This window comes from Tamandua tetradactyla, chromosome 16 (genome assembly GCF_023851605.1).
Source record: "Tamandua tetradactyla isolate mTamTet1 chromosome 16, mTamTet1.pri, whole genome shotgun sequence".
Taxonomy (NCBI): domain Eukaryota; kingdom Metazoa; phylum Chordata; class Mammalia; order Pilosa; family Myrmecophagidae; genus Tamandua; species Tamandua tetradactyla.
This window is the reverse complement of record NC_135342.1, coordinates 42,108,677-42,131,494: the sequence shown is the minus strand read 5'-3', so window position 1 is coordinate 42,131,494 and position 22,818 is coordinate 42,108,677. Positions and strand designations below refer to the sequence as shown.

The window sequence follows — 22,818 nt, the reverse complement described above, 5'->3', positions numbered from 1 at the left end:
TCTCCACCAGCCCCAAGGATCCTGAGCCCCACGGAGCAGAGTCTGAAAGCCTGAGTTTAGGAGGTCCAAAAAAGCGGGTCAGACCCAGCTGCTGACAAGCTGCATGGCCTCAGTAGGCCAGTCTCTGATGGTTGGCTTCACCTGCTAACCATACATGGATTGTTCTCCATGGTAGGTTGGGAAAACTTTTGTAGGTTAGGAAAACTTTTTGGGGGTCCGCAGATTATGATTTGCCACATTAATTGTTGACGTGTCCCTCCTCTGGCCAGCCTTTCAACGGTCCCTTCAAACATCGTTGTTAATGAAACAGCTGTTAATAATTCTCTGCATAATGATCCATTTTGCACATAAACACCAAGTATGTTTGTGGTTTTAATATATGCTGTATTTTCTAGAAAGGTGACTCCTATGTTAACCAAGGGAAGACGCATTGTTTTGTTCGCACTTTAAAGAGATTTCAGAAAATCAAACCACCCAAAGGCAACACAGCTCCAGGCATTTGAGTCACCAAAGCATCAAATCCATCAATCTGCACCCCTAAATGATTCCATTTATGGAATTTATGATTCCACCCCTAAATGCAAGCATCTGTTTAATTAATAGATGTAGGGTAGATGGGCCTGGTTATATACATTTTTAAAAGATATTATTTTATTTTAAATTAAATTATCATAAATTATAAACATTATATATAATGGATGCAAGTCAATTATAAACATTACATATAATGAATGGAAATCATTTGTGTTACCTATACGTTTTATTTCAGAACAGTAAGAAGAGGGTTTTATGAAATATTTGTTATAAAAAGAAAATCCCCCCAGGAAAGACCCCCTTCTCCCGTGTTGAAGCAGGCACCTCTGTAGAGCCCGAGGTCAGAATCTGCTTTGTTTATGAGGATCACTAGAGCAATCCACTCAGCACACAAAGGATAAAAAAGGAGGGTGCTTCAAGACTGTGATTTGAGAATCTCAGCCAATAGCAACCTAATAGAACCTAACAGAATTCAGATAAAGTTCCTGCCCTGTCTGCCTGCCCCAGATGTTGAGCAGAGGTTGAGAGATTTCCCCAACTTTGTGTTGGGGCTGAGGAAACAGAATCATATCCAGCAGACCCTGTCCTAGGGCCCCTCATGGTCTGAAGCTCCCAATCCAAATGGGATTTACCAGCTATGAAAATATTTTGTTGAGCTTAAATCCACACACCACGTTGAGTGTCTCACGATGACACTATTAATGTCATGGCCTCTGGTCAAATTCATCAGCTCACCTAGGCAAGAGGGGGAGGGGCTTCAGACAACATCTGAAGGGCATCCCTGGGGTTCTGGTTGCCAAGGAAACTGCAGCAGCTGGGCTGGGAGCTCAAGGGCTGCCACGCATCCCCACTAGAACACATGCGCTTGTAAAGGTCTCAAAATTGCTCCCTACCCTGTGGCCTTAAGACAAATGAGAATCATAGGATCAATAGATGTGTTTAAAAATGAAGACATTGCCAAAGACTCCTTTCCTGGAAGGACCATGCTTAATTCTGAGGTCATGACCTTCCTATTATGTTTTTTCTACTGACATGCCCTTACTTTTATGAAATAATGGTGATGGTAGAGGAGCTGGGTCTTTAATTTTCATAAATAATCTTTTACATTGAAAAACAGTAAAATCTTTGCTGGCCTCCCCTCCATTTCTCTCTCTCAATCTCTCTCTCTCAACCTTAACTAGTACTGAAACCCAAAAGTATTGGGACAGAAAGAAAAAGACAAGAAAGCTGATGTGTTTACTAAGTAGTGCAGGAGCCATGGTGGCCCGAGTGAGATCACAGAAGAGCGTGTGCTTCGCTTTCCCTGGGAAGACTTCACAAAGAGGTGACTGCTAAGTCTCAACATAGCAGGTGCTGCTTGCCAGGTGGATAGATGGATGGTGGAGGACAGAGAGCTGAAGAGTAGGGGCAGAGACAGGAGCAGAAGAAAGGCCATCAAGTCATCTGTTTGGGGTATTGCCATCAGAGTGTCGCCTTTGAGAGGGGCCAGGACAGATGATGAAGCCAGAGCTGTCGGCAGAGGCCAGGTTATGGAGGACCTCAGGTGGCCAGGTGAGACCCAAGAGCTCCAACAGCTGAGCTAATGCCCTCAGCAGCGAATGTTTACTTTTTAGGATTTGATGTTCTAAACAGAACAGAGGGGCTAGGGCACATTGGGCAGACACCACTGCCAGACAGGAACAGGCAGTCTCTCTTGGGTGGCTTGTTTGTGAAGGTTGCAGGAGGTCTTCTCCTGTCTATGGGAGAATTCTGAGCTACTGGGTTCCCCTTCAGTGAGGAGAAGCTTGTTGCAGACCTTCATGGAGATACAAAACCAGAATGTTTTGCTGATGGCGTCTGCACCCTGTAAGGGGAGCAACGTGCAGACCATACATACGGCAGCAGGTGTGGCTGTCAGCCTGCAAACTCAGGAGTACCAGAAAAGGGGCTGTTATTATTATTTTTTTAAATCCAATTTCATTTTATTCTAAGCCATTATTTTTTTTAGGCAGTAGAAGTGTATCTCAAGCAATTTGGAAAGCATACCCTTTTCCCCAGGCTGCCTCTAATTTCTGGGGGACTTATGGGGCCAGGAGACCTTGTTATACCATAGTACCCTCTGACCTCACAGCTATCTGAGGAGATCTCCTCTCCACCATAATAGGGTACCCAGCATCATTTCACTGCTCCCCACTTGCTGGGGTTCAGAAAACTCTCTGAAGCTGCCTGTGGCTTCTGCCAAGACATACCAGATAGCCCTTTCTTCTGTCTTGCTGCCCCCAAAAGCCCTTCCCAGGAAAGGGCACAGGACACCTGGTCTTTGGCTCCTCAGTCTGACTGGTAACTTTGCCTCCAGCCTGAAGCTTGGGCAGGGCTCAAGGTCCAAGACCCCACTAAGGGGGTCCATTGAGGTCTTGTGACTCTGTCCCCTTCCCCCCAATTCATGGACTCCTACGGGGTGGGGGGGGCAGGGTAGGAAGAGGAGTTGATCTTCCTCATTATGCCCATCACCCTCCCAACTTTAGGTCCTTAGTCCTTTCCATTTGCTCAAATGATAGGCTTTTGAACCTCAAAACACATGGAAAAGAACACTTCCCTCTACTTTCTGCACATCCTTTCCCTGAGGCATCAAATGAGTCTGAGCTTGGTAGCTTGAATGGGGCAAAAGGAGCCACAGTTCAGTATGGATTCTTCTCTCCTAAGGGCCTGGAACTCTCTTTGTACTGTCCTGTGCTAAACATTTGCTTCTCTAATTATTAAAAGAAAACAAAACCAAAAAGCAAACCAAAACACCTCTAATCTTTGCTGAAAGTCCTTGCTTGGGTGCAGTCTGGGGGAAAAGAGATGATATCAGTTCTCTGAGTCACTCGCCGTTGCCCCAAGCAATTCAAGGGTCTGCAGAAGCCACCGCCCAGCTGCAGGGAAGGTGGGAAGCACTGCAGCTCATCCTTCTACCTCTCACTCCAGGGCTCAGACTGCCTTTTCTTGGCCACCGTCTGGCTTCCGTACCTTGGAGTGATGGATGGTTATGAATTTTTGGGAAAAACTGTCCTGCTTGTAATGGGAACTAAAAATGAAGTGATGTTTCAGATCCATTTTTGTTTTTTGTTTTTTTTATATACATGGGCAGGCACCGGGATAAAACCCGGGTCCTCGGGCATAGCAGGCAAGCACTCTTACCTGCTGAGCCACCGTGGCCTGCCCTGTTTTTGTTTGTTTGTTTTTTTGTTTTTTTTTTTATATACAAGATCCATTTTTGACATTTAAAAAATGTTTCCTCCAACCACCAGCAAACATTCTATCCTCTAATTAGCTGTTGTCTGTAAAGTTCCGTCTTTACTTTTATTTCAGTCCAAATTCCAGAAGCAAGCGCTGCCAAGAGTTTTTAGGAGATTGGCTTCTGGTTTTGTGAACCTCATAACTTTGGAGAGGTCCCTTACATGCGCTGCGCCTGGTTTCCTTCTCAGTAATGTGGGACATTCACAGTGTTAGGGATATGCAAACTAAAACCACAATGACTTATCATTTCACTGTGTGGCTATTATTATTATTTTTTAAATGGAAAATAACAAGCATCAGCAGGGACGCAGAGAAATAGGAAACTTTGTATTGGTAGAAATGTAAATGCTGTGGAAAAGAGATTGGCCGTTCTTCAGAAAGTCAAGTATAAGATTTCTATATGACCTGGCAATCCCAAAGAGTTGACAGCAGGGTCTCAAACAGATATTTGCACACAGATGTTCACAGTGGCATTATTCACAATAACCCAAAAGTGGAAACAACAAAAGTATCCATCAATGGAATGAATAAACAAAATGTGGTATGTTTTATTACTCAACCCTAAAAAAGGAACGAGGTTCTGACCTATGCTACAATGTTGATGAATCTTGAATAATTGTTGAAGAAAGTAAGCCGCACATGAAAAAATAGATATTGTATGATTCCATTTATATGAAATACCTAGGTTATGTAAATTCAGAAAACAAAAAATAGATTACAGGTTTTCAGGAGCTGATATGGGGCAGAATGGTAAGTTATTGGGTACAGAGCTTCTGTCTGGGGTGATGGAAACGTTTTGGTAATGGATAGTGGCGATGGCAGCACAGCACTGTGAACATAATATATGCCACTGAATAGTACACTTGAAAGTGGTTAAAGGAGGAAAATTTGTGTTGCACATGTTACCACAATAAAATGTTTTTTTAAAAAAATGAAATAGAGGCTAAACGTACCTACATCAAAGGGTTGTTATGGGGATTAGATGAGTTAATAGATCAGTGACTATCACATAGTCAGCTCTCAATAAATGCTGACTTGAGTTATTGTTACTTCCCTGTGGCCCTTGAAAGTTTATGAGGAAACTATGACATCAAGGAAGTCCAAGATTTTAAACTAAAGGAAGACTACCCACAGGGAAGGGGTGGGAAAGGGAAATGCTATAGATTTCGGGCCACGGGAATCTGGCAAAATGATAACATTTCAACTATAAATAGCAGCAGAGCTAGCAGTTCCTCCATCATCCTTCAAAACAAGGAGCGCCTTCCTTTATGTCACTTGAAAGACAAGAGTTCCTAACACCCTTTGCCAACATACACAGAAGGCCATGTCCACCAGCAGAGAGAGCTAGGAGGCTCCAGGGGAAGGGGGTGGCTCTGGTCTAGTGACCTTGCCTGCACAGCATTTCCTCAGCAGCCCAGAGACAAAGAGGCCCCTCCATTCCCACAGCAAGTGCCAGGATGACCCCAGGGTATAGATTCCCAGGTGGGGTGTTGGGGCTTCTGCTAGCTGCTGGACACTTCGTACCTACCTCCCACCCCCCACCCTCTGTGTTGCTCTGACAAGGGAAAAGTATAGAAATTCCTTCATCCATAGTTTGCAGAAGAATCCCTTAGGATTCCAGAGCTGGAAATATCCTCTGGAGCTTACTGGCTCTGTGTCTGCCTTCTGGTTGCCAAATTTCTTAGTAACTGATGAGTGTTCTCCATCATCATCCTCATCACAAATGTTTCTTTTGAACATTTATTACATGCCTGGCACTCTTCTACATGCTAGAACTTCCTCAAGTCCACCTACCAAGGCCCTCCAGACTTTCCCAAAACACTGCCCCAAAGGTCCCTCCTCCAGGAAGCCTCCATTGCCTATGGAGAAGCTGGCAGAGGAAACCCAACGGTTGTTCAGGGCACAGATATTTACTGGACACCTACTATGTGCCGGACACTGTTCTAAGCCTGTGGAAACAACAGTGAGCAAAGCACACTGTGGCTGACATTGAACAACTGATAGCAATTGTGGTGAGTGTGAACGAAGGGGAGATACAGGGTGCCACTACAGTGTGGGCAGCAAGTAGGGTCAGCCTCCCCTGATGTCCTGAGGGCCAGAGCCCAGGCTGTCGTGGACCACTTTGCTGGTTGACTGCCCCATTTGTTTTCCTAGCCCTTGTTTTATGTTGCTAGGTGTTCCCTCAACCTTTCTGGCAGATGGATGGATAAGCAAATTCATGGTGACAGTGTTGGGAAAGGATTCTGGGGTGTGTCCTCTAGGACAGAGTTATACTTCCCACCTCCATCCTTAGTGCCAGTCCTGGACATTTAGAAATGAATGTGGAGTGAATTAATGCAGGAAGGGACAGTAGAATAAATGAAGCCTTCATTGCTTCCTATCAGGCAAAATTATAGCAGAACTTGAGCTATTTCCCCTTATTCTCTGTCCAGTGTCTCACGTAGTACTTGGCTCCTAGTAGGAGTGTAGTAATATTTGTTGAGTGAATAAATGCATACACTTGAATAAGTATATCATAAGTACCTATGAGAGTACAAACAGTGTAGTCCTTTGTGGGTGCTTTGCAAATGTTTGATGAATTAATTGATGAAATGATGAATAATATGCTTTCCTTTTAGAAAATGACCAAAATAATTTCTCCCAGTATCTTCCATTAATTTTTAGTGGCAGCAGATTTCTACAGCTACATCACTGTTTACTCCCTCTTCTTGAATTTCTAAGTTAGCAAATTAAAACACCAAAATCCCAATGGGGAGAAAGTAATTTGAGTCTAAATCTAAAAATGAAAAAAACTTCTACCTGTGAGCATTCAAGTAGAGCACTGGGCCAGGAGGAGTCTGAGTGTTGGCTCCTGTTGAGGCTGGGGCTGCTACAGAGTGAGAGGACAGCAGGGCTGCTCTGGGAAAATACAGCTATCTCAGTCCTACTCTCTCTGGGGATGTACTCTTTTTCTATTTTCAACATCATTATCCAACTTCCATATACTTTGACAAGATTCAAAGTAAATATTAGTACAGGTACTTCTTTGAGAAAAGAAGTCCATTTAATCTGATGAAATAAGGCCCCCGATGATGGATGATGTTTGGACAAGCTAACTTAATACAAAGTCAACATTTCACGGAACTCTCAGAGCAGGCTGTTTTGTATGCTTTATGTTGGCATCTTAGCCCCTGCTCAGCTTAATCTCTATCAAAAAAAGTTAAAGACCATCTTACTTTGCCAGGGCTGCTATGACAGAATACCACACACTGGTTTGCTTAAATAACAGGAATTTATTGGCTCACAGTTTTGCAGGCTACAAGTCCAAAACCAAAGTGTTGGCAAAGCCATGCTTTCTCCAAAAGTCTGTAACATTCGAGTGCTGACTTTCTGGCATCCTCTCTCACATGGCAGTCTATCTCCCTGTCTCCACCTCTGGTTTCTACTTCGATGTCCTATTTCCTTTGCCTGTAAGAACTTCAGATATATAGGGTTAAGGCCTGCCCTCATTCAATTTGGCCTCACCTTAGCTAATAAATCTTCAATGCTTCTAGTTACAAATGGGCTCTCACCCACAGGAACTGAGGTTAGGACATGAATATGCCTTCTTTTGGGGACATAATTCAATACCCAACAAAAACTAACAGGGAAGACAGAGAAAGAACCATCTTTAAGAAACTTGGTGGTTGGAGAACCAAGGTTGAGAGGAGGAAGAGACTCCCGGCTGAGTAACACTTGAAGAACTTCCCATCCGATCCTCTGAGGTGGCCACTCAGCTTTCACTTCCCTCACTGAGTGCTAACCCCTGCTCTTGCTCTTCACTTCCCTCACTGAGTGCTAACCCCTGCTCTTGCTCTCCACTTCACCTCACTGAGTGCTAACCCCTGCTCTTGCTCTCCACTTCCCTCACTGAGTGCTAACCCCTGCTCTTGCTCTCCACTTCCCTCACTGAGTGCTAACCCCTGCTCTCGCTCTCCACTTCACCTCACTGAGTGCTAACCCCTGCTCTCGCTCTCCACTTCACCTCACTGAGTGCTAACCCCTGCTCTCGCTCTCCACTTCACCTCACTGAGTGCTAACCCCTGCTCTCGCTCTCCACTTCACCTCAATGAGTGCTAACCCCTGCTCTCGCTCTCCACTTCACCTCACTGAGTGCTAACCCCTGCTCTCGCTCTCCACTTCACCTCAATGAGTGCTAACCCCTGCTCTCGCTCTTCACTTCACCTCACTGAGTGCTAACCCCTGCTCTCGCTCTCCACTTCCCTCACTGAGTGCTAACCCCTGCTCTTGCTCTCCACTTCACCTCAATGAGTGCTAACCCCTGCTCTTGCTCTCCACTTCACCTCAATGAGTGAGCTGCGGAGATCTTTCTCTGCCACCCTCTTCAGTAACTCCTTCCTTCCTCCTTCTGTCCCCCCTTGCCTGGGATATTTGCTTTAAAGAAAAGTCTCAAAGGACAGGAAAAGAGTTGAGATGCAGAAACAGAGGTTCCTTGCCTTCAATTCCGCCTGTCCACAGATGAAGAAGGGAGAGGGGTCCAGTGCCTCAGCCTATCGCTCTCCCCCAGCTGTTTGCATCCATCACAGGCATGGAGCCTGAGGGTATGTGTCCTGGGGCCCTCTACTGCTTCTGATGGAGCAGCAACCTCTGTTTGGCTCCAGCCCACCCAAGCTTGTCCAGCTCCTAGGGGGTGACTGTTGAGTAGCTGAAGACTTGGAACACTCCCTCTGAAATATTGCCATCCCTCAGCAACATACTTCAGACCTTCTCCTACCATTTCACAACTTTTCATGTATCCACATGAAAACCTGTACTATTCTTAAAATTAGCTGTATTAAGCCATAATTTACAGACATGAAAACTCACCCATTTTCAGTTTGATGAGTTTGCATAAATGAAAACCGAATGTAATCCATACCATAACTGTTATGGAGAACATTTCTATCACTCCAAAGAGTTCCCTCATGCCCCTTTGCAGTCACTGCCTGGCCCCGTTTCTCACCCCTGACCTCACCGCTCTTCTTTCTGTCCCTATAGATTTGTCTTTTAAATGTTTCATATACATGGAATCATATAGCACACAGTTTTTAAATGATGACTTCTTAGAATAATGCTTTTGATATTTATGCAAGTTGTTGTATGTATCAATAGTTCATGCTACTTTATGGCTGAGTATGAATTTACCTCAATTTACTTGTGCATTTGCCAGTTGGACATTTGGGTTGTTTCCAGTTTAGGGCTACTGTGAAAAAACCTGCTATGAACACTTGTTTCAATCTGCACTTTTTCATTATTTAATATTTTTCTTTAAAGCAACTTACATTCCACGCCCTCCACCCTACCACTCCCCAGAAGCCTTAGGAAATTTTACTGTGCAAATCTGCCAATTCTTGACCAACCACAAAAAAGAATATATAATTACAACACTGAAAGGCCAAGTCTTGAGGGTTCCTTAGGAAAGCTAATAATTTGGTACACCTTCAAACATAAAAGCATTTGTTGAACAGTTCGACCTCACCATGGAGAAACTCAATATCTGTCCAAAGAAGTTGAAAACAATTTAAGATGCCAAAGTTGGCAAATTACAGTAACTACTTAAGAAGCTGACAATTGCAAGACTTTGTCCAGAAAAAAATTTAAATGTGCATTTTTGAAATGTATTTTTCTTCAAAGCATAGTACATGCAAATGGTTAAAAAAAATTTCAAATACTACGGAAGGTTTTGTAGCAAAATACGACAGTTTCCTTCTCCACCCTTCCTCTGTCTCAGTCCTGCTCCACAGAGGGAATAATTTTAACTCTTTTAATTGTTTTCTTTTTAGTTTTCTGGGATTTACCTCCATATATATGAATAACATATTACACTGTTATTTCTTGATTAACAATTTTAGAAGCTATCCATGATTTCTGCGTGATAGTGGAGCATTTAGCTCGTTCACAGTTCCTCTCCCCCCCACCCCCTCACTATAGTTACATAGTTTTAGTTCCTACTTTAATTCCTTTATAACTTTAAATAGCATCCTTAGACCTTTATTTTTGGTTCTATTTTACTTCAGATGACGTTTTTTGACTTCCCGTTTTGTACGATAAGAATTGTATCTCTACCATTCCCTCTTCTCCTCCCAACTCTTGTAATCTGTATTTTTACTTTTATAGGTTCGAAGATGATGAAATATATATCCTGTCTTGTAACATAATTGAAGTAATTTGTACTTTGCCTAATGGTTGGATCCAAACAGCTAAAATATTAACATTATTATAGCTATGTAACTATTAGTAAGAGCATAGTCAAGCTTCATTAAAAAAAATCTATTTAATAAATACTCATATAGTGCTTACTAATTGCTGGACATATTTCCAATCACTCTACTACGTAATTTAATTCTCATAACAACCCTATGAGGAAGGTACAAATATTGTGTGTGTGTGTGTGTGTGTGTGTGTGTGGTTAAAATGGGAAATTTTATGCTGTACTTATGTTATCACAATAAAATCTTAAAAAGAAAGACAAAAAATCAAAAACCACTTCATTTTGGCCTTCCAGGACCCGTCTCTGCGCCGAATCTCCCTGGTCCGCCCATTTGTTATTGGTTCCAAGAAAAAGAGGTTTAATAAAATCCCACAAGAACTTCAATCCATTTTAATTTAGATTTAAAATGGCCACCAGGTTGGTTAGCAGAATATGACCCTAAATGATCCTTTTTCTTTTCAATTTTTCAAGTTTTATGTAGCGTCATGATGTTTATTTAGTATAGTTTAATTCATAAGACTGCATTAAAAAATAAAAAGAAGATGACATAAGACTTGTAGTGGTTTGGAGGAGAAACAAGCTGCTGCTCATACCCCAAGTCTTTACCTGGGGTCATCTCCACCAGGAAGGCTTCCTTGACCCCAGATCAGATGGAATGTTCTCCCTCTGGGCTTCCTCTGGGCTGTTGGTGTTTGTATCTCCATGGCATACATGAGACGTTTTGAAGGCAGGATGGGGTCTGTACTGGTCAAGATAGACTGGGAAAGAGGGGGCATTTGGTGCGGCCAGGACCTCCTAACCAGGGATGTCGGGTAGAAGTGGGAGTGCTGACTGTGGCAGGGGTCTCCCTCCATGCGTTTCCTGGGGAGCTGTGCATGAGAAGTGCTCAGTGGCTGAGTTGATTCTACTTTGCTCCACCCTCCTTTTTGTTTTAGTCTTTATAAATGTATTTATATTTACATTTTATATAAATGTAATCATATGATATATAGTACTTACATATTGTGTCTGGCTTATTTCACTCAATATAATTTCCTCAAGGTTCATCAATTTTGTTGCATGCATCAGGACTTCATTCCTTCTAACATCGGAATAATATCAGATGGAGGGTATATACATCCATCATATGTATATACCACAATATATTTATCCATTCATCTGTTGGGTTGTTTGGGTTGCTTCCATCTTTTGTCAAATGCCATTCTGAACTTTGATGTGCAAATGTCTGTTTGAGTCCCCACTTTCTCTTCTTCTGGGTCTATAACTAGTAGCGGGATTGCCGGATCATATGGTAGTTCTATCCTTAGCTTTCTGAGGAAGTATCAAGCTGTCTTCCAAAGCAGCTATAACATTTTTCATTGCCACCAGCAATTAATAAGTGTTCATATTTCTCCACATCCTCTCTAAAACTTATAGCTTTGTTAGTTTGTTTTTGTTTTTTTTTATAATGGCCATTCTAGTGGGTGTGAAATGATATCTCATCGTGGTTTTGATTTGCATTCTCTCATAGCTAGTGATTTTGGGGTTCCTTTTGTGTGTTTTTCAGTCATTTGTATTTCATCTTTGGAGAAATGTCTATTCAAGTCTTTTTCCTGTTTTTAAATCAGATTGCTTATCTTTTTATTGTTTACTTGTAGGATTTCTTTGTATATTCTGGATATTAAACCCTTATGGATATGTGGTTTCCAAATATTTTCTCCCATTGAGTGGGTTACCTCTTTACTTCCTTTGAAGCACAAAAGTTTTTAATTATGAGGAGGCCCTATTTATCTATTTCTTCTATTATTGCTTGTACTTTAAGTGTAAAGTCTAAGAAACCATTGCCTACCACAAGATCTTCTTCTAGGTCCTGTTTCTTATATTTAGGTCTTTGATCCATTTTGAGTTAATTTTTGTGTAAGGTGTGTGATGGGGTCCTCTTTCATTCTTTTGAATGTGACTATCCATTTCTCCCAGCACCATTTCTTAAAAAGGCTGTTCTGTCCCAGCTGAGCAGACTTAATAGCCGTATTGAATATCAATTGGCCATAGTTGTGAGGGTCTATTTTTGAACTTTCTATTGATTCCATTGATTAATATATCTATCTTTATGCCAGTACCATGCTGTTTTGACCACTGTAGCTTTCTAATATGCTTTAAAGTTAGAAAGTGAGACTCCAACTTTGTTCTTTTTCTTCAAGATGTTTTTGACTATTCAGGGCCCCTTACCATTCCAAATAAACATGATAATTGGCTTTCTTATTTCTGCAAAGTAGGCTGTTGTAATTTTTATTGGGATTGCATTGAATCTATAAATCAGTCTGGGTAGAAGTGACAATTTAATGTTATTTTGTTTTCGAATCCATGAACATGGAATGCCCTTCTGTTTATCTAGGTCTTTGATTTCTAGCAATGTTTTGTAGTTTTCTGTGTATAAGTCCTTTACATCCTTGGGTTAATTTATTTCTAGATGTTTGATTCTTTTAGTTCTATTGTAAATTGAATTTTTTCTTGATTTCCTGCTCAGTTTATTCATTAATAGTGTGTAGAACACTTTTTTCATGTTGCTCTTATATCCCACCACTTTACTGAACTCATTTATTATCTCTACTAGCTTTGTTGTAATTTTTTGAGTCTTTCCGTCTATAGAATCATACCATCAGCAAATAGTAAAAGTTTTATTTTTTCCTTTCCAATTTGGATGGCCTTCATTTATTTTTCTTGCCTAATTGCTCTAGCTAGAACTTCTAGTATAATGTTGAATAACAGTAATGACAGTGGACATCCTTGTCTTCTTCCAGATCTTATAGGAAAAATTTACAGTCTTTCACGATAGAATATGATCTTAGCTTGCTGTATATCATGTTGAGGACATTTCCTTCTATTTCTATCTTTCAAAGTGTTTTTATTAAGAAAGGATGCTGGATTCTGTAAAATGTTTTTTCTGTGTCTATCAAGATGATCATGTTTTTTCCCCTTAAATTTGTTAAAGTGGTGTATTATGTTAATTGATTTTTTTTCTTTTTTGTTGAACTACTCTTGCAGACCTGGGAGAAAATCCAGTTCGAAAAACAGTTTGAATGCATTTAAAAATTGAATGTTTTCTCACTACCATAAATGGAAAATCTCTGTAATCAAGCAGGTAACAATATAAAAGGGTTAACAAAATGTTACAAAATTCTACCTTGATCCTGTTGCCTGCTGCCTTAGGTTCCCTAGAAGAAAAATCAGGAATGGGGATTTTTGTGCAAGTGATTTAATGAGGGAGGGCTCTGAGGTGAAGGGTGGATGGTGCTTAGAAAGAGACTCAGCAAAGTTGTGGGTTCAGCTGCAGACAGCCTGTCTGCTCCCTTGGGGAGCTCTGGAACGTAACTGGTGCCACAAAGTTAAGCCCTCTTGAGGCAAGAGGGCTGGGCTTTTGTGACCCAGTATCAGTCATTCAGTGCCTTTAGGATGAGGGTGTAATCACCCAGGTATTTCCAGGTAAGGCATGTCCTAAGAAAAGGGTGAAGACGTAAACACTCACAGCAGCTGGGAGCTGAGTGCATCCACTGGGTAAAGGGAATGTGTGGGGCCAAAGCATCTACTATACCTTCCAAAGCTTTGAACCTGAGGCTTGTTATCTCTAGAAATTGAAAAGAGAGACTAGCTGATGTTACAGAAATGTTAAAGACCAAATGGGATTTTTTCCTTAATGCTATCAGATGATTGGAAAGAGAATTGAAAAGGGACTAGCATTTTCATTCACTGATAAACTGTAGGTATCCCAGTCGTGTGTCCCACCCTCGGGAGAAACGCTGCTTGTGAGGATTTAAACAAGGTCCAGCCCCCACTCTTCCTGCTCAGCCTTGTGGTAGATGGAATCATGTAGCCAAACAAAAGACATGGTCTTAATGTTTATCTGCATCCCTATGGGGTGAACCCATTTGTAAAAAAGAACCCACTGAAGATGTATTATCAGTTAAGGTGCAGACTCATTTGTGAATAGGGGCTTCTCAGATCCTGTTTAGGTATGGCTGACCTTAATCAGGGTGTGCCTTCACCCTTATGACCAGAAGCCTTATTAAGACAAGCAATTTTGATGCAGTCAGTCAGAGGAAGCCAGCAATTAGTAGAAGCCACAAGTAGGAGAATGAACCAAGGGAGAGAGGTCATCATATAATGAATGATGGCTTGAAAGCCATCACCAGAGCATGACAGACTGGAGAAAGTATAGCCCTGCCACACCCTGAGTTTGGACTTCCGGCCTCTAAACTGTGAGCCAATAAATTCCAGTTGTTTAAGCCAGCCACTGTGTTATGTTTGTCCAAGCAGCGCTGGCAAACTAAGGCCTACTTTTCTCTGCAGCGCTTTCTTGTTTTTCAGCCATTTCACCTCTAGCAACTTTGTCCTATTAGAGATTCTGCCTGTTTTCACTCTCACATCCGTTTCCTGCCTTTCCATTGTTCTGTTTTGTATTGGAGGAAGCTAGACATCCCAGGATCTTTTGCCAAGTGACTTCCGGGTAGCTTTGCTCAAATGGGAAGAACTGGTGGAAGACTGACATACAGGAGGAGGAAGGAATGAGGGGTACTTCTCTGCTTTTGCTCTGCCTTGGGTGGCATCTTCAGCAGTGGCTGTCTCCTCTGTGGCTCCAGCTCCCATAGGGCAGCCCTTATCTCTATGATGCTGGCACTCGCAGGCAGCCCCTGACATGGTTCTAGCTTCTTCCCATTAGCCTTGGCTCCTGGGCTCTAACTCCCAGTCCTGGGATGAGAGACTTCCTGCTGCTGCTAAGTACTCTTCCCTTACTAACCCCTGGTTAGCTTTTGAACTTTTCCATAATCTATGTAACCAATTCCTTGTATTAGATTCTGTCTGTAGTTTCTAGACACTGACTGATATGGAGAAGATGCAAGAACACAATTTGCTAATAATCAAGTACGGGAAAGTCCTATGACAAAGTCACCAATGAGATATTCTGCACTAATCAATCAATTGTTAAGGTCATTGGCTGTGAAAGTCATTCAAGGTTAAGGCTGCACATTTACCTGCTTGAAAACCTAGATAGAAAACAAGAGAAGGAGTAATCAACTATACACATGCCTCCAGAAATCCAATTATGTGTCTCAAAAGTGTCCATCTTGGCTCACCTTTTCCCCTTACACTTGCCTCTCTGAGAATTGTACAGTCAGGGGTTTCCCAGTCCCAGGGTTGATTTTCCAAAGGTGTGGCTTGATTAGTCAGATAACTCCTTTCTTTTGACTCATCAAAGAAAGTCTTTGTTTCTCATGGGTCCAGTGGGACCAAGATGTAAAGAACCAGAGAGAGAGAGAGAGATTGCACAGTAACAGTGGGACTCAATGTAGAGCCACTTAAACAGATGCTTTTATGAGACCCAACTCCCTCTGTCATTTCCAAGAAATACCACTGAGAATTTGAAGGCTTTCTTATGGTTGTGCTTTCAATTACAGGCAGGAATTGCTCTCCAGATGGGAGAGTCAAAGCAGGTGACAATCACTAGGAGGGGGCTAAGACTGCAACCAGGACTTCAGTGTCCGCCAATGACTCTAGGATCATTTTCTCCTTGGAAATGGGCCATGATTAGAAAGGGTTGAAAAGGAGCTCTGAGGAGTTGAGCTGATGAGCAGATGAATCTTGGGATTCCTGGGAATGCCGGGTTTTTGAGTGTCTTAAGGTTTCTGGCTCCCAAGGATAAAAGGGATTGACTTTAAGCCAGGATGTCACAAAAAAAGAATCTAATCCCCCCCAATACATAAGTAAAAATAAAAAATATAATCCTTTGGAATTGTCTCCTTTATGACATATTTATCATCTCCTTAAAAAGAAAAAATAATATTACTTTGTGAGTTTTTTACTTAATATGGATTTTACCCACAGTCCAGGCAAAGATAATCTGACTTGTGGGTTTAGAATCCTGGCAGCAGCTCCTCTTTTCTGGCTCCTAGTTTGCTGAAGGGCATGGTTGGTGAAAGATGAATGACCTCAGAAGGCGGTGGGTAGCTATAAAATAGGTCCAAGCAGAACTTACTGAACAGGGAAATGGTAAAAACATGTCCTGGCATGGCTTCATCAACACAGAAACAAATGGCTAAAGCTGAGTTTGTTTTTCTTTCCATTTTTAAAAAACAGCTTCATTGAGATACAGTTCACAAATCATACAATTCACCCATTTAAATTGCATACTTCAATGATTTTTGGTATAGTCACAGATATGTGCAGCCATCAACACAATTTTAGAATATTTTCATAACCACCAAAACAAACTCCATATGTTTTAGCTATCACTACCCCAGGTCCCACCCTGACACCCATGGCCCCACCTTGCCCATCCCTTCCCAGGCATCCACTAACTTTTTGTCTCTATAGATTTTGCTGTTCTGGACATTTCATATGAATGGAGTCATGCAACACTGAGACTTATGTAGCATAATGTTTCCAAGATTAATCCATGTCATGGCATATATCAGAGCTTCATTTCTTTTAATGGCTGAATAATATTCCACTGTATGGCTAGACTACATTTTGTTTATCTAGTTATCTGTTTATGTACACTTGGTTTGCTTCCACTTTTTGGCTATTGTGAATATGCTGCTATGAACATTGGTGTACAGATATCTGTTTGAGCCTCGGTATTCAATTATTTTGAGTATACACTTAGCAGTGGATTACTGGGTCATATGATAACTCTATGTTTAACTTTGTGAGAAAGGCCACTGAGAATTTGAAGGCTCCCACTAATTTTCATATGTTGAACTATCCTTGCATTCCTGGTACAAATCCCACTTTCTTATGGTGTATCATCCTTTTATATACTGGATTTGGTTTGTAAGTATTTGGTGAGGATTTTTGTATACATGATCATAGGAGATATTGATCTGTAATTTTCTTTCTTTCTTCTTTTTTTTTTTCTTTTTTACATGGGCAGGCACTGGGAAATGAATCTCTTTTCTCTTTTTTTTTTTGAAGAGTTTGACAACGATTAGCTTGATAGAATTCAACACTGAAGCCATCTAGTTCTAGAGTTTTTTTTGTTGGGAGCTTTTTAATTATTAATTCAATCCCTTTTCTTGTAGGTCTGTTGAGATTTTCTACTTTTTCCTGTACCAGATAAAGTAATTTGTGTGTTAAAAGGAAATTGTCCATTTCATCCAGGTTTTCTAATTTGTTGACATATATTTGTGCATAGGACTGTCCTATAATCCTTTTTATTTTCATAATCAGTTTTAATAACCCCAGTTTCATTCCTGATTTTAGGGATTTGTGTCCTTTCTCTCTTTTTCTTCATCAGTCTAGCTAAAAGTTTATTGGTTTTACTGATTTTTGCAAAAAAACTTTTGGTTTCAATCATTCTATTTCTCTATTCTCTAATTTATCTCTGCTCTAATCTTTACTATTTTCTTCTTTCCCTAACCTGAGGTTTAATTTGCACTCATTCTAGTTTCTTTAGTTGGGGAGTTAGGTTATTGATTTTTCTTTTTTGTTTTGTTTTCTTTTTAAATGTAGCATTTAGAGCTATAAATTTCCTTCTGAACACTGCTTTTGCTGTATCTTTAAGTTTTGGTTTGTTGTGTTTTGTTTTCATTTGCCTCAATATATTTCTTCCTTTCCCATTTTAACTTCTTCTTTGACCCATTGGTTGTTTAAGAGTACATTGTTTAATTTCTGCATATATGTGAATTTTCCAGTTCTCCCTGTTACTCATTTCTAACTTCATTCCATTGTAGTTAGAGAAGATACATTGTATGATTTCAATATTTTTGAAGGTATTGAGACTTGTTTTGTGTGTGGTCTATCCTGGAGATTTATCCTTGAGCAGTAGCGAAGAATATGTATTTTGTGGCTATTGGATGAAGTGTTCTATACATGCCTGTTAAGTCTATCTGGTTTAGAGTATCATTCAAGTTTCCTATTTCCTTATTGATTTTCTTTTCAGGTGTCCTATCCATTATTGGAAGTGGTATATTGAAATTTACTATTCACATTAAAACTATCCATTTCTCCCTTCAATGCTGTCAATGTTTGGTTCATATATTTTGGGACTCTTTTGTTAGATGCATATATGTTTATAACTTATATCTTCTTGCTGGGTTGAAACTTTTCTTTTTTTTTTTTTACATGGGCAGGCACCAGGAATCGAACCTGGGTCCTCTGGCATCGCAGGCAAGCGTTCCTGCCTGCTGAGCCACCATGGCCTGCCCTGGATTGAAACTTTTATCAACATAGTATATGCTTCTTTGTCTCATAAGCTTTTTTGACCTAAAGTCTATTTTGTCTGACAACAATATAGTCATTCTGGCACACTTTTTAAAAAAAAATGTTTTTATTGAGAAATCTTGACACACATACATTTCATACATGGTGTACAATCAATGGCTCATAATAACATCACAGGATTATATATTCATCACCATGATCATTTTTTCAAATATTTGCATCACTCCAGAAAAAGAAATAAAAAGAAAAAAGAAAGAAACTCATACCTACCATACCTACCATACCCCTTAACCCTCCCTCTCATTGACCACTAATATTTCCACCTACCCAATTTATTTTACCCTTTGTCCTCTCTATTATTTATTTATATTTCATCCATATATATATATATATATTTACTCATCTATCCATACCCTGGATATAAAGAGCATCAGATACAAGGTTTTCACAAATAGTCACAGTTATAGCCTTATACAATTGTCTTCAAGAATCAAGGCTACTAGAACACAGTTCAACAGTTTCAGGTATGTCCCTCTAGCCACTCCAATATACCATAAACTAAAAAGGGATACTATATAATGCATAAGAATAACCTCCAGGATAACCTCTCAACTCTATTTTAAATCTCTTAGCCACTGAAGCTTTATTTTGAATCATTTTTCTCATTCCCCTTTTATCAAGAAGGCTTTCTCAATCCCTTGATGCTGGGTCCCAAATCATCCTAGGATTTCTGTTTCATGTTGCCAAGAAGATTTACACCCCTGGGAATCATGTCCCATGTAGGAGGGAGGGCAATGAGTTCACCTGCTGATTTGGCTTAGAGAGAGTCCACATCTGAGCAACAAAAGATGTTCTCTGGGAGTGACCCTTAAGCCTAATTTCAAGTAGGCTTAGCCTATCCTTTACAGAAATAAATTTCATAGGGGCAAATCCCAAGATTTTATTTTTACTTATGTATTGGGGGGGATTAGATTCTTTTTTTGTGACATCCTGGCTTAAAGTCAATCCCTTTTATCCTTGGGAGCCAGAAACCTTAAGACACTCAAGGGCTTGGCCTATTGATTTGGTTGTCCCTACTCTTTTGAGAATATCAGAAATTCTCCAAATGGGAAAGTTTAATATTTCTTCCTTTCTTCCCAGTCCCCCAAGGGAACTTTGCAAATGCTTCTTTATTTACTTTTTGGCACACTTTTGATTACTATTTTCATGGAATATCTGTTTTCCACCCTTTTACTTTAAACCTCCTCTTTTTGTCTTTGAACCTCAATGAATCTCCTGTAGACAGCATATAATTGTATCATGTTTTTCATCCAATCTACAAATTTCTGCCTTATTTATTTATTTATTTATTTATTTATTTTTGCATAAGCAGGCTCTGGGAATTGAACCCTGGTCTCCAGCTAGGCTAGGCAAGTGAGAATTCTTGTCCTTGAGCCACCATTGCACCATCCATTTTCTGCCTTTTAACAGTGGAATTTAACCCATTGACATTTAAGGTAACAACTGAAAAAGAAGCACATACTTCTGCCATCTAGCTATTTGTTTTCTGTATGTCTTATATGTTGTTTGTTCCTCAATTACTGCCTCTCCTTTTCAGTATTTAATTGCTTTTCTTTAGTGTACCATTTTGATTTCCTTCTTTCCTTTTCTCCATATTTTTTAGTTATTTTCTTAGTGACTACCTTCGTAATTAGAATGAACGTTTTGAACTAATAAGTACCAAGTTCTATTAGTACCAACCTAGTTCCATTAGTATATAAACTTCCTACTGCCATATATCTCCATTCTTACCCCTTTATGTTGTTATTGACTCAGATTACAGCTTTATACATTGGATGCCCCATTCACATAGATTTTAAATGTTATTTTATACATTTGCCTGTTAAGTCATATAGGGAGAAAAAGCAATTATAAACCAAAAGTACAATAATACAGGATTTTATATTTATTTATGTAGATACCTTTACCTTTCTTATGGCTTTGAGTTACTGTTCTAGTTTGCTAGCTGCCAGAATGCAATATACCAGAAACAGAATGACTTTTAAAAGGGGGAATTTAATAAGTTGTTAGTTTACAGTTCTAAGGCTGAGAAAATGTTCCAATTACAACAAGTCTATAGAAATGTCCAATCAAAGGCATCCATCCAGGGAAAGATACCTTGGTTCAAGAAGGCCAATGAAATTCAGGGTTTCTCTCTCAAGTGAAAAGGCACATGGTTAACACAGTCACGGTTTCTCCCTCAACTAAAGGGCACATGGCGAGCATGGCGTCATCTGCTTGCTTTCTTTCCTGGCTTCCTGTTTCATGAAGCTCACTGGGAGGCGTTTTCCTTTTTCATCTCCAAAGGCTGCTGGCTGGTAGGCTCTCTGCTTTTTGTGGCTATGACATTCTTCTCTCTCTGAATCTCTTTCATTCTCCAAAATGTTTCCTCTTTTATAAGACTCCAGAAGCTTATCAAGACCCACCCAAATGGGTGGATACATGTCATCACCTAATCCAGCTTAACAAACACTCTTGATTAAATCATATCTCCAGGGAGATGATCCAATTACAGTTTCAAACACACAGTATTGAATAAGAATTATTCTGCCTTTATGAAATGGGATTTAGATTAAAACATGGCTTTTCAAGGGGACATATGTCCTTTCAAACCAGCACAATTACTGTCTAGTGCCTTTTTATTTCAGTATGAGGGGGGCTGTCTTTTGCATTTTTTGTTGGGCAGGTCTTCTGGTAATGAACTCTTTCAGCTTTTGTTTACCTGTAAATATCTTAATTTCTCCTTTATTTTTGAAAGATAGTGTTGCCAGATACATAATTCATGGTTGACAGTTTTTTTTTCTATAAGGAATTTAAATATGCTATCACCCTGTCTTCTGACCTCCATGGTTTCTGATGAGAAACCTACTGTTAATCTTGTTGGAGATCTCTTGAAGGTGGTAAGTTACTTCTCTTGATGCTTTCAAAACCCTTTCTTTGCCTTTGGATTTTGACAATTTCAGCATAATGTATCTTAGTGTAGATCTCTTAGAGTCTCTCCTTCTTGGAGTTCATGGAACTTCTTGATGTGTGTATTCATATCTCTCATCAGATTGGGAAGGCTTTGGGTCATTATTTCTTCAAGTACTTTTTCTGTCCCTTTCTTTCGCTATTTTGTCCTTCTGAGACTTCAGTGATACATACGTTGGTATGGGGGTGTTCCACAAGTCTATTTCTTTTTCTTCATTATTATTTCTTTCTCCTCTTCATACTGGATAATTTCTATTGTCTTATTTTCAAGTTCATTGGTACTTTCTTCTGTCTGATCGAATCTGCTATTGAATCTCTCTCATGAATTTTTCATTTCAATTACTGTACTTTGCAGAACCAAAATTTCTTTTTGTTTGGTTGTTTTTGTAATTTGTCTCCTTATTTTCTTCAGACATTTTCCTAATAATATTTAATTCTTTGTATATGGATTCCTTTAGCCCACTGAACATATTTAAGAATTTAACATCTTTCACTAATAGTTCCCAGGCATGGGCTTCCTTGGGGATGTTTTCTGGCAAATTATTTTTTCCTGTGAATGAACCATACTTTTCTATTCCTTTGTATGTATTGCAATTTTTTGTTGAGAACCAGACCTTCTGAGAAGTATGTTGTTATAATTCTTGGAATCTAGTTCTCCCAACCCTCAGGGATTTATAGTTTGATGTTGTTGTTGAGGGCTGGAGATGTCAATTTGCAACTTTTCCAAACTATTTATGCTTCCAAATAGGGAATGGAAAGAAAAAAAAATAGATACTGCCTTTTTGAGACTCCTCTGCCACTTCTGCCTGAGGAAAGTTGGAACAATGGCAGCCCTCAGTGCTGGTTCCCCAGCAATTTGAAGTAGCTAATCAAAAGCTGTGATCAGCAAGCAGACCACACACCTGGATTTTGGAGGGCTAGTTTCTTGTAGCCTACCCTGGCACCAGCAAACTGCAGCAGGAGCCTGGGCTGCAGTCGCCACTATTGCCTGCCACATGGTTGGGTGACAGGGGGTTGTGCTGGTTTGAAAGGATTTATGTACCCTAGAAAAGCCATGCTTTAATCTTAATCAATCTTATGCGAGCAATGGTTTCTTCTAATCCCTATTCAGCACTATAGGTTGGAAACTTGATTAGGTTATCCCTATGGAGATGTGACACAATCAACTGTGGGTATTAAACTTGATTAAATGGAGATATGTCTCCACCCATTTTATGTGGGTCTTGATTAGTTTACTGGAATCCTATAAAAAAGGAGACATTTTGAAGAAAGCTTCAGAATGACGGGAGAGTCAGGAGAATGAGGAGAATGATGGGAGAGCAACAGAGCAGAGTCACAAGTATGATGAGAGAACCAGAGTCCAACAGCCAGAGACGTTTGGAGATGAAGAAGGAGAGCACCCCCTGAGAACTTCGTGAAGCAAGAGGGCTGGAGAGAAAACTCGAAGATGTTGCTGTGCTTGCCATGTACCCTTCCAGGTGAGAGAGAAGCCCAGACTCTCATCAGCCCATTTAAACCAAGGTGTCTTTCCCTGGATGGCTTAGATCAGACATTTCTATAGACTTGCCTTAACTGGGAAATTTCCATGACTT

General features: G+C 40.2%; 1 protein-coding gene across 1 annotated transcript in view; it reads left to right on the top strand.

Moving 5' to 3' along the window:
• The first annotated feature begins 1,657 nt into the window (after positions 1–1,657).
• The window catches only part of SIAH1 (siah E3 ubiquitin protein ligase 1), an 84,413-nt gene continuing 63,252 nt past the window's right edge, over positions 1,658–22,818 (top strand). Inside the window, exon 1 of the mRNA XM_077132349.1 lies at positions 1,658–2,085. Coding sequence (XP_076988464.1) covers positions 1,911–2,085 — 175 coding nt within the window. The 5' untranslated portion in view covers positions 1,658–1,910. The remainder of the gene's footprint in view (positions 2,086–22,818) is intronic.